Source organism: Lepidothrix coronata, unplaced genomic scaffold, assembly GCF_001604755.1.
Source record: "Lepidothrix coronata isolate B3197 unplaced genomic scaffold, Lepidothrix_coronata-1.0 Scaffold2, whole genome shotgun sequence".
NCBI lineage: Eukaryota > Metazoa > Chordata > Aves > Passeriformes > Pipridae > Lepidothrix > Lepidothrix coronata.
The window spans coordinates 12998411-13010124 of record NW_016690182.1 but is presented as its reverse complement, the minus strand read 5'-3'; the positions used below and the strand labels follow the sequence as shown (position 1 = coordinate 13010124).

The following is an 11714-nucleotide window of genomic DNA, read 5'->3' as shown; positions in this document are numbered from 1 at the left end:
GACAAATCTCCCTCCTCCAAGGCCCGGAGAGCAGCCCCAAATTCCGGGTTCTGGTCGCTCCTGGCTTCCCTCTTCTCCTTGGCAGAGTCCAGCTGCATCCCTGCCCCCTCTGATGGAGCAACACAGGGATCAGCGGTCCCAAGGTGCTTCGGAATGTACATCCATGTCCCACTTGCAAACCATGGAATCATGGAATGGTTTGGGCTGGAAGGAATCTTAAAGCTCATCTGGTTCCAGCTCCCTGCCATGGGCAGGGACACCTTCCCCTAGATCAGGTTGGAAAGTAGTTTGTTTCCCACATGGGCCTTTTCCAGCTCTTCCCTCTCCACCTGGTTCTGCAGGTCCTGAGCCTTTTTCATGAAAACAACCAGGAGGGTTGATTTGTCATCGGATTTTTCAGACATAATTAGTCATCTGCCCCGAAACTCAGTGTGCTCCCCAAACTCCACGGAAGGCATCTCACCTGGGGAAACAGCTCCTTGCCAGGGCAGGGCTGGTGCCACAACAGAGCAGCTCCGGGCTCTGGGCACCAGGTACACGCTGAGCTGGCAGACAAGGGGGAAAAAACACTCATGGGCTTGGCAGAGGCTTTGGGGTGGAAGATCCCCTGGTCTGAGGAGCATCCAGAGTGATGCAACATGGAGATGGAATGGGCAGGGGTTCCCCAGGGAGTTCAGCAGCCCGTTCCTGCTGGAAAAGCAGAGGGGGTAGCAATGAGAGGCCAGCAAGCAGCCTGAGCTGAGAGGCTTTGGTTGGTAATAAATCAGTCCAGCCCTCCAGCCCTCAGCCCTCATGTCTTCTGGGGTCTCCCCTCCTTCTCCCTGCTCCTGCAGCTTTGATCTGAGCAGGTTCCAGTGCAGCTCAACAGGGGACAGGGAACAGGGGGGAGTGCAGCCCCCAAATTACAGCAGTGTGGCCTTTTTTGTTTAAAGAGCAAGAGACAAAACCTTTCTGCTACCCAGAAAATGCCAGAAAACCACCAACCTCCTTCCCATCCTCTGCCTTTGCCCATCACAGCCCACTGGAGACATTTGCAGACACTGGAAACATGGGTCCAGTAACTGATGAGATCCGTGATGCAAAGGCATTAGTACAGCCCGGCCAAAGTCTTTTACAACAACAACACAAGCTGATAAAGCGACTAATTGCACCCTTTCCCACATCTGGGAGGTCATGAGGGCAGGTCAAAGGGCTCTGCATGGAGTCAGGGATGCCCAGGGGCCATCGAGAGCAGCTGCTGCCACAAACAGAGCCCAGAGTGCCCAGGAAAGGACGTAGAAAGGGGTCCAGAGTCACTTGTGGTGACCCCACGGGCTCCAACTCAGGCAGGAGGAAAGGCAGGAGCTGCCAGAGCCTTTGCCATGCTCTGCCCCATGTATGACCAGCTCGGACATTGGGGCCACCCACTCCCCTCCCCATACTGCAAGTGGTGGCTGCATTTGGGGACAGGCAGGGGACCAGCCCTGAGCACCCCCTGACAAGGGGCATCTCCTCATGTCCTGGGGGGAGACCCCCAAACAGCCTCATGTTGCCTCATCATCACCCCCTGACCCACAGGAGGGTGGGGACTCCCCTCTCCTAACGTGGCAAAGAGCCTGGCAGTGCCACACAGACACCAACACCATCCCTAAGGGAAAAGAAAGCAGAAAAGTAGGACTGGAAGGATGCTGGGGAAGTTTTCCTTCAAACTCCTGCCCTGGCAGTTGTGGGAAGGGACAATTCCTGTCCCCTCACCCAAGCCCAAGGTGTTTAGAGACCTGAGAGGCAGATGCTGCTTCCCCTCAGCCCCACAAAGCTATCAAGAGAAGAGAAATTGGACCTGCTCTTTCTCTTTGAATTATCCCAGAAAATCCAGGCTTAAGGACCAAATCCTGAACCGATGTTACTCCTGAGGTATCACGGATGAGTTAGAGCCCATCATGGACCACAGCCTGGCAGAGCTTTGGGTCTCAGCTCTCACCAAGGAGAGCAGCACCGAGGGGACCCCCGTGGGGGGTCAGCCCTGGGGGGCTCAGAGGAGCTCTGGTTTCACAGCCACATCTCAGTGACATGTCCCTGTGAGCTGCAGCGCTGGCCTGGAGACACTGAAGGGCCAGATGTCCTGGGGACGGGATGGCCCATGGGGCAGATACCTCCAGGGTGGCACTGGAGGAGTCTCACCCACTCCCACCTTTCTGTTTGCTTTCCAAACTACTCCATGTTTCCATTGCAGAGTGATGGGAATGTGACCCACCCGCAGGACAGAGCTCTCAGGGTGCACAGAGGGCAGCCCTGTGCCCAGTCCAGGTGGGCAGGGTGGGCACATTCCCCCAGCATGGCCTCCAGGACATGCTCAGCAGCACTTACCCCCTTCCTGCAAACCTGGACCTTGTTGAGCCTTTTGTGGTGGCCAGAGCTGACATGTGGCCCATCACCTAAACCCAGCTTAGGTCATGTCCCCCCCCAGCCCTGAGACCTTGCCCTGTTCTCAGCCCAGGCAGCACAGGAGGGCTTCTTGCTGTCTGGAGCTCTGTGGGATCACCCCAGCAGCACCCACACTGCCCTGTGACGGAGGTGTGAGGCTTAAACAAGAATCGTGGAAGGGTTTGGGTTGGGAGGACCTTAAAGTCCATCATCCAGTTCTACCCCCTGACCTGGACAGGGACACCTCCCACTATCCCAGGTCGTTCCAAGCCCCGTCCAACAGGGCCCTGAACACTTCCAGGGCTGGGGCAGCCACAGCTTCTCTGGGCAACCTGTGTCAGTGCCTCTCCACCCTCACAGGGGTTAATATCCCATTAACGCCGCCCTCCGGCAGTGGGAAGCCATTCCCCCTTGTCCTGTCGCCATCTGCCCGCGAAGTGTCACTCTGCGGCTCCCCGGGGACACGCGGCATCCCCGCTGTTCCACGGCCTCGCCCTGTTCCCTGGGCCCCGCTGCCCCCTGAGCCGCAGCCCCGGGGCCACCGTCAATCCCGGCGTCACCATCAATCCCGGTGTCACCGTCGGTCCCGGTGTCACCGCTCGGTCTCGGTGTCACCGTTCGGTCTCGGTGTCACCGTTCGGTCTCGGTGTCACCATCAATCCCGGTGTCACCGTCGGTCCCGGTGTCACCGCTCGGTCCCCGCGGAGGCCCCGCCCCTCCGGCCGCAGGTCCCGCCCCCAGACACGCCCCCCGCCAATCGGCCTCGCCCCGGCCCCGCCCCCGCGGTCGCTGCCGCCGCTCGGTGCCCGGGACAGCGGGACCGGGACAGCGGGACCGGGACAGCGGGACCGGGACAGCGGGACCGGGCCGGGCCATGGCCCCGCACCCGCCCAGCGCCGGGCACTACCTGCGCTCCGACAGCGGCGGCTCGGAGGCGCCCATGCTGGCGGAGGGTCCCGGTCCCGGCCCCGCTCCCGGTCCGGACGGCGGCCCCGGGGCGGTGCGGGGGCAGCGGCGGCGGCGGCGGTGCGGTCCCCTGTGGGGCAGCGTGGCTGTCATGGCCATCCTGGCAGTGCAGATCGCCTCCACCACCGGCCTCTTCGTCTACTTCACCATGGCCATCTCCAAGGTGAGCTTTGCCCCGCGACCCCCCGCCCCGTTTTCCGGGGGGGGCCGGGACCGGCGGCGCGGCTGCGCCCCCGGGAGGGAGTGCCGGTGGCTGCGGGAGGGCTCTGCCCGCTCCCCGCTCCGCGCCTCTGCCCGCCGGGCACGGCAACGACCGGCACTGCCCTGGGCCCCCCGGGAGCCGCGGATCCAGATGTGGAATGGGGGGTTGAGACCGTCTCCAGCTCCACAGGGAGCCGCGGATCCAGATGTGGGGGCAGGGGAGGGGGTGGACACTGCCCCCGGCCCCCCAGGGAGCCGCGGATCCAGATGTGGAATGCGGGGTGGACACTGCCCGAGCTCCGCCCGGAGCTGCAGATCCAGATGTGGAGGCGAGGAGGGAGGGGTGGACATTGTCGCGGATCCAGATGTGGTGAGACAGAGCCTTTGTCCTGGGCTCTGCCTGGAGCTGAAGGTCCTCATTGGAAGGGGGCCCTGCCCTGGGGTCCCATCAGAGTCTCCAGCCCCAGAAGTGGATGTGGGGGGATTTCCTTGGGCTCCGGGCCCCGCCGACCCCTGGTTCCTGCTTCATCTTCCCCTTCCTCCATTCCAAACTCTTCCACACTCCAGGACCCCCAAATCCTCCTCACCCGCTCTGTGAAATGCTGGGACCCCCATACCAGCACCCCCAACTCCCCCCTCCATTCCAGCAGCTCTTGTGCTCTTGCTCCCAACAACTGTGCTGGGATCCCGCCATTCCCACCTCCCGTGGGGTCACTCGGGCCAAATCACTCACAAACTTGGCCACGATCCTGCCAACACCCTCCCAGCTCCCCCCAGCCGCTGATTCCAACCCACAACAACCCCCCAGCAGCGTCAGGGAAACACCAGACGAGAGATCCACGGGGAGAGGGAAACTCGGGGCCGCCGTGGAGGGCACCCTCATCTCTGAGGGTCCAGCAAGAAACGAGTCCTGCAGTGCCAGACATTCCACAAACCACACCGGAGACGGGGAAAAGGGAAAAGCCCAGCCCACGGAGGAATAAACAGCCTGTCTGGAGCATCCTTTGGAGAGGGCTCCAGCCCTCCTTTGGGCTTTGTTTCCATCCCTGAGTCACGTGTGATCCCGCTGTGAGGGATTTACATGAAAGGCGCCGCATGGAAGGCGCTGGAGAGAGCAGGCGAATGAGGGAGACAAAGCCCCAGGGAAGAGCTCAAGGGAGGGGGAAACCACGGAAATGGACCGATTGGGGCTGATTTCAGCGGCCGGTCACTGGATCCCTCCTGAGATCTGTGCTGGGAACAGGGACTCAGTCTCCTGGAGCCTCTTTAGGCCCTGGAAGGGGCTCTAAGTTCTCCCTGGAGCCTTCTCTTTTCCAGACTGAACACCTCCAGCTCTCCCAGCGTGACTCCAGAGCAGAGGGGCTCCAGCCCTCGGAGCATCTCCGTGGTCTCCTCTGGACTCGCTCCAGCACCTCCCCGGGCCGGGCTGACCCCGGTTCCGCGGGCACACTCCATAGTCAGCGCTCCGGGCAGCCCGGAGGTGTGTGCGCTGCCCTGCCCGAACACGCACCCGCCGCGGGGATGCCGCGGGAACAGCCCCATCCCTCGGGATTCACTGCCTTGGCACCACCCGGCACCCACCTGGGCGGGCAGGTGTGTGCAGGGAACAGCCTCCGGGGTCACCCGCAGCCCACCCACAGGGAATCATGCCCCCCTGGCAGGTCCAGCCGGGGGCACAAAAGTGCAGAAAGGAACCCAAATCCCTTCAATCTGACATCACGTGGCTGTCCTGCAGATACAGAGTCTCTATTGATCCCAATATCCTGTGGATATAGAGGCTCTATTGATCCCAGTATTCTGTGGATCTAGAGGCTGTATTGATCCCAATATTCTGCAGATCTAGAGGCTGTATTGATCCCAGTATTCTGTGGATTAGAAGCTCTATTGATCCCAATATTCTATGGATTTAGAGGCTGTATTGATCCCCATATTCTGCTGATAGAGAGGCCATCCTGATCCCAATATTCTGCAGATCTAGAGGCTGTATTGATCCCAGTATTCTGTTGATATAGAGGCATATCCACATGTAGATGGGATATAGATCCCAATGGTGAGCACATACTGGTGTGAGGCAGTGAGTACCCACAGCTGTGGAGGGGAGGGGTCTGGGGGTGCTGGAGGTGGCCAAGCCCTGGGTGATGACCCAAAGCCTCCTGGGTCTGTCCTGGGATCTGGAAACCACCCATGTGACAGAGGTAGGGTGGCCAACGAGCCAGTGTGTTTGTTCCCAGCTCCTGGCACACTGATTTCAGGGCAGCCATTCCATCTGTGCCTCAGTTTCCCCATGCCCTAGACAGCAGCACAGTGTGGGGTGACCCTGTGGCCACCAGATGTGACGGTCACCACAGCCAGAGCAGAGCCGGGACAGCCCCGGGACAGCTGGGGAAGGGCAGCTGGCCAGGGGAAGGGAAGGCTTCCCATCCCAAACCACAAGCCAGCACAGGGAAGTGCCCAAGACCTGCCTGGGCTGCCCTGGCACTGCTCAGGGTCCCAGCTTGGCAGTTGGAAGAGCCAAGCTGTGCCAGAGCTTGTTTTGCAATCCCAGCTCAGGTTGGGAAGCAGGAGGAGCGCGGCCCTGGCTGCCCAGGCACATCCAGCCTCCTGCAGCAGCTCGTGCCTCCCGGAGCCCACGGAGCCGAGGCTGGTGGGGCAGCTTCTGCCCCAGAGCAGTGAGCACTTCCTGGAGCTGGAGAAGCCTCATTTTCCCCGGGAGAGGGAGGAAGAGCTAAGAAGATGGATAAGGGGAATTTTGGGTTATTTACTTGGTGCTCTGTGGCTTGTAAGAGTCCTTGAGTCCTGCCTCCTCCTCCGCCTCCACCTCCCGCTTGGCGTTGGAACTCCATGAAAGGGGCTGGAGTGCTTCCAGAAGCACTGGGATGGGCTTCTGCAAAGGATCACGGGAGGACAAGATGAGATTTAGCATGTCCAATCCACAAAAAACAGAACTTTTCCTGAACTCAGATCCACCCAGCCTCCTACCGCCCCCTCCATCCTACACAGGAGACACAGCCGGGTTTGCATCCTGGTGGTGCCGCCTGTCCCACTGCCAGCTCTGGGACTGGGGCAGCTCAGGGTCCTTCTCTGAGCCCCCCTGATGCTGGAGGAGCCAAGCTGAAGGTGGCTGTCCCATGTCATGCCCCACTGGGATCCCCCATTGCCCCCTCTGTCCGTCCCAGTTTGACATCCCGGTTTGTTTCCATCCCAGCTGAAATCCCAGGCTCCGGGGAGTGCGGAGGAGCTGCGGTGTCTGCAGATGCTCAATCAGCAGCCCGAGGGCTCCAGCCTGGAGGAGCTGAGCAGCAGCCAGACCTGCCTCAAGCTGGCCAGCACCATCAAAGCCTACGTGGCCACGGTGAGCCTGGGGACCAGGGGAGGATGGGAGACCTCCTGGCTGCCCCCCTGCCTCAGTTTGTCCATCCACCTCCCTACAGGGGTAGGAGGGGGGGAATGGCAAGGATGGTTTAAGGAGGGGGCTGGACCCAGGCCCTCCACAGCAAGGAGATGGTGGGGCACAGAGACAGTGTGACAAACAGGGTGACGGGGGCTTGGAGGAGGAGCTGGGGTGTGGGAAACCCCTGTTTCACCTTTAACCGTGGGACCTTCTCTCTGTGGCCCAGGTGACAGAGAACATCCTCCGCAGGAGCGCAGTGAAGGGTGAGTCCCTCTCCCAGCTCCGGGGGAGCAGCCAGAGCTGGGATCCACGTGCACACACCGGGATGTCAGCAGCGTGGGGGGCTGGGGGGCTCCAGCCCTGACTCCGGTGCTGTGAGCTGGGCGGGAGAGGGGAGAACCTTCCCACTGGGTGGTGAAGGGCACAAGTCCCAGGAATGGGCTGGAGGGACAGCCATGTCCACCTGTCTGGAGTCCAGGGAACCAGGGCCATGGGATAGCTCAGACACGTTAGATAATGATTGACAAGACCCCGAATAACCTTCCTCTCTGATGGGTCAGTGGGGCATTTCCCTGCCCTGCTGGCACAGGGCTGGGTGTCCCCACACTTGGTCCTCTACAGCTGACTGTCCCTGTCCTGCAGAGGCCCGGAGGAGCTACTTCAACACCTCAGAGGGGCAGGTTCCTCCCAAAACAGCCAGGAAGCCCTCGGCACATCTCACCCTCCGCCCTCAGAGCCTGACCCAGGATGGTGAGTCGGGGCGTCCCACTGGGCACCAGTGGGTTTCCAAGATGGGAACAGGGGAGAGGACTCCCCCAAAGGGCAGGTGACCAGGACAAGGAGGTTGGGGAGCCCCACTGAGCACCAGGTGGTCTCTGAGATGGGAACAGGGGAGAGACCTCTCCCAAAGGCCAAAGGACCAGCATGGGAGAGACGTTGGGTGGCAGATGGAGACCAGTCCAAGGCCACCTTCCCCATCCCTCTGGAGTGGGAGAGAGTTAGAGCCACCCCCTCCCCTTCACCTGAACCTGCCAGGCCGCTCCCCTCAGTGACCCTCCCTTTCCTCAGGAACCTGGGAGCGCTTCGGGAACCTGTCTCAGTCGTGCCGCCACGCCATCACCCGCTGGGAGCACAGCACCCTGCACTCCCACCTGCAGAACATCACCTACCGCGACGGGCGGCTCCGGGTCGAGCAGCCGGGCAAGTACTACGTGTACTCCCAGATTTATTTCCGCTACCGCAGCGCCGGCGCCCAGGACTCGGGCCCGCAGCTCGTGCAGTGCATCCAGTGGCAGCCACCCCACAGCCAGCCCATCCTGCTGCTCAAGGGCGTGGGCACCAAGTGCTGGGCACCCGAGGCGGACTATGGGCTGCACGCGCTCTACCAGGGCGGACTGTTCGAGCTCAAGGCCGGCGACGAGCTCTTTGTCTCCGTGTCCTCCTTGGCCATCGACTACAACGACGCAGCTGCCAGTTACTTCGGGGCCTTCCGGCTCGACCTCTGACACCCCCTCTGCTCCCACCTGCCCGCTGATGCTCCCACGTGGCCCCAGGACAGTGGCCCAATGGCCAGGGGGTGGCACAGGGCCCTTCCCAGTGTGCCTTGTCCTTTGCGGTGAGGGACAAACCAAAGAGGGCACGAGGCGCGGCTACCTGCAGAGACCTGCTGTGCTTGGGGCCACCATCCAGGTGGGAGGAAGCCTGAGACCCTGGAAGGGTCCCCAAGGACCTACAGAGGACGTGCACGATGGGAAACATCCCAGCCCTGGTGGCACATCAGCTCCCAGTGGCTCCCTGCAGCAGGAAGGGCAGCAGGGCCTCGCCCGCCATGGCAAGACACAGTGTCCTCGTGATGGGGTGACCCTCCACGAGTCTGACCCCACCTCGGGCAGGGACAGCCCCAGCTGGGCTGTGGGTGCCAGGGACCCTGGGCTGGAGGTGCTGGGGCAGCAGCCGGGATGAGCAGGGAGCAGCGGCACAGGGGGCACAGGGCTGGCACCCCCAGAGGGGGCACGGGGCTGGCACCCCCAGGCCACTGCCTGCAGGGATGGGACAGATCCAGTGTCAGCCTCTGGAAAGGAGCGAAGGAGTTTCGGTTTGGGCAGATCAGAAACCTGGGCCCACGCCAGTGATGGGCTCCAGGGAGGGCAAAGAGCAGGACGGCAACATCGGAGCAGTCGCCAGCCCCGGCACCACACCCAGCACGTGGCACTGGGGAGTGTGGTGCCCCAGCCAGGCTGCACAGGACCAGGAGCTCTCCATCACTGCTGCCCAAGCACCTCCTCCCTTGGGGATTTTGTCCCCCCCAGCCCTGAGGGACCAGAGCAGCCCCCGCTTCCTCACCCCTCCAGCCCTGGCAGTCCTTCATCTGCAGGATTCCAGCACCAGGTGGGCCCAGAGGTCATGGCATTTGGACCTTGGAGGGACCAAACCCACCCCAGGTGATGGAGGCCACCTCAGAGGCCAAAGAGGGGTTCAGGCAGGGCCCAGCCCAAGGCCCAGTCAGACCCTGGGGTGCCACAGTGGGTCCCCACCACGCCGTGGCTGGGCAGGGACTGCTCCTGGCTCCTGCCATTGCTCCCACAGCTTTCCAGGCCTGACACCCCCCCTGCATCCTTGGCTGGGCCTGGGGGGCTGAGCCAGGTGGTTCCCACATCCCTCCACACCCCCAGGTGTTGGGCATTCCCACTCACCAGCCCCCATCTCCTGCAGGCTCCTGCTCCAGGGGGGCTGACACAACCCTCCCAGGGGCACGGTGCCACCCTGGCACCCGGAGCCTCCAAAAACTCATCCAAAGCCAGAGAGCGCTGAGAGCATCCTCCTGCCCCCTCCAAGGGGGTCACAGGGCTGATCGCCCCGTGGCAGGGCTGCAGGTTCCCATATCCCCAGTCACCAGGGGGAGGGAGCTGAGCTGAGCCTCAGCTCTGCAGCACTTGGCCCTGGGGCATGCTGGGCTCTTACCCAAAGCAAACAAAACCCAAAAGTGCATTCCAAACCCCTCCATTCCAAAACCACGTTGAAAATGATCCCTTTCCCTCCACCTCTCATCCCACCTCCTCCTGTCCCAGCCACCTTGGTGACCCACAACAGGAATGGGGCTTCCAGGGCTCTTGACATCCCCACCAGTCCCAAACTCCCCCCTTGGTGAGCACTGAGCTCATCCCGGCTCCGCATCCTGGCTCCTCTGGCAGCAGCCACGGGAGCTCAGGGCTGAACCAGCCGAGCCAGGGCTGCAGGAAATGCAGCAGGTGGTTCCAAGATTTCCTTTGAAAGGGAGTTTAAAGTGGACACGGCCCGATGGAGCCGGCAGGAGGTTGTGTTTGCTGGGAAGGAAGCAGGGAAAGCAGCCCCGTGTGCGTGAGCGGGGAGGGCTGGGCCCGGTGCCAGCGGGCCATGGGCCACTCCACTTTCCTGGAAAGGAGAGGGCTCGTGGGTGGATGGATCGGGGAAGGAGAACTCCACCAGCGTCAGGGCAAAGAGCAGCCTCACCCCGTCTGGGGAGAGATGAGTGGTGCAAAGAGAGATGGGATGGAATTCCTCTCTGTGAGGGCGGTGAGGCACTGGCACCCCCCCCTCTGCCCCTTCCCTGCCCTGGTGCTTCCAGCAGATGGGCTCAGCCTGGCCAGGGACATGCAGCCTGGCTGACTGTTCCCACCTGGACAACACCTGGATTGAGTGGCAGCAGAAAAACCCAGCCTCCACCAAAACCTCCCTGCACCAACACTGCCTGCCCCAGGACATGCTCCAGGAAAGAGAGAAGAACAAAGTGTGGAGAGACCTGGGTGAGGATGCAACACTTTTCTCCAGCTGAGGAAGCAAATAAACCAAAATATGGAAGACTTCTCATAGAGATTTTTTTTTTTATTCTTAAAGTTGTTTATTAAAAAAGACATCTCACTATTTTAACTTGAGTATTCCTGACAAGTTCGCTGTAGCTCCTATTGGAGAGTCAATGGTCACTAAATCACTTTTGCATCAAAGGATTGAGCTGATCCTGCTACATACTTCCCAAAATCTGTTTTCTTTAGGCTTTTTTTTTAAAGACAACCAAGAGTAGAAACACCACCAATTTTTGAGGACTTGGAAGGAGGGGTGTGGTGGAGCCACAACAGACATTTGCTTTCAACAGATTCATTAGTAAATAATGTCACAACAGTCCCCCTATCTGGGGAAACTTTATTTCTGGCATCACCAATTCACTTCATTTGCATCTAACTCAGTCTGGGGAACAATGCAGTTACCTCAAATACTTCTACAAACATAGTGCCCAAAGTTTCACCTGGTACTGCACTGTTGGACATGCTCAGCAGCAGCAGAGGCCGTGGCCTTCCCTCTGGATCCCGGCCAGATCCCTCCCTGCAGCTGAGGGCAGAGCTGGGTGAGGCCAGGGCAGGTGGGGACAGTGCTGTGGGAACACAACACGTGCCCTGGGGGAACAGGAGCCTCGGTGCAGGGACCAAACCTCTCCCACAGTGAGGAGCAGTTTGGCTTTCCAGTGCCAAAGACAGGGCAGATCATCCCACACAATCCAGGGCTGCTTTCCCAGTGCCTCCTGTGCCAGCACATCCCTCCGGCTCGGAGCAGTGCAGATGAAAATAATGAAATTCCCCAAAACCGAGAGCTCCAGCTCCCCAGGCAGCACATCCTTGTGGTGACAGCTCCAAGAGCTCCCAACCCTTCCTCGATAGCCTTGGGCCAAAGGAGGGCAGGGTTAGATGGGATACTGGGAAGGAATTCTTCCCTGTGAGGGTGG

At 60.9% G+C, this 11714-nt stretch overlaps 1 protein-coding gene across 1 annotated transcript; it reads left to right on the top strand.

Annotated features, from left to right (window-relative positions):
* Positions 1-3262: 3262 nt before the first annotated feature.
* Positions 3263-8950, top strand: LOC108497975 (tumor necrosis factor ligand superfamily member 10-like). The gene is made up of 5 exons (XM_017816169.1): positions 3263-3532; positions 6776-6922; positions 7188-7224; positions 7604-7711; positions 8030-8950. The coding sequence occupies exons 1-5, from the start codon at positions 3278-3280 to the stop codon at positions 8464-8466; spliced, it is 984 nt and encodes a 327-aa protein (XP_017671658.1). The 5' UTR covers positions 3263-3277; the 3' UTR covers positions 8467-8950.
* Positions 8951-11714: the final 2764 nt, after the last annotated feature.

What these genes read in the sequence shown, in the direction of transcription:
- LOC108497975 (XM_017816169.1), top strand. Translation starts at nt 3,278, where the DNA reads ATGGCCCCGCACCCGCCCAGCGCCGGGCACTACCTGCGCTCCGACAGC. An exon ending in TCAAAGCCTACGTGGCCACG is followed by an intron (nt 6,923 to 7,187) that starts GTGAGCCTGGGG and finishes TCTGTGGCCCAG; the next exon opens with GTGACAGAGAACATCCTCCG. An exon ending in CCGCAGGAGCGCAGTGAAGG is followed by an intron (nt 7,225 to 7,603) that starts GTGAGTCCCTCT and finishes CCTGTCCTGCAG; the next exon opens with AGGCCCGGAGGAGCTACTTC.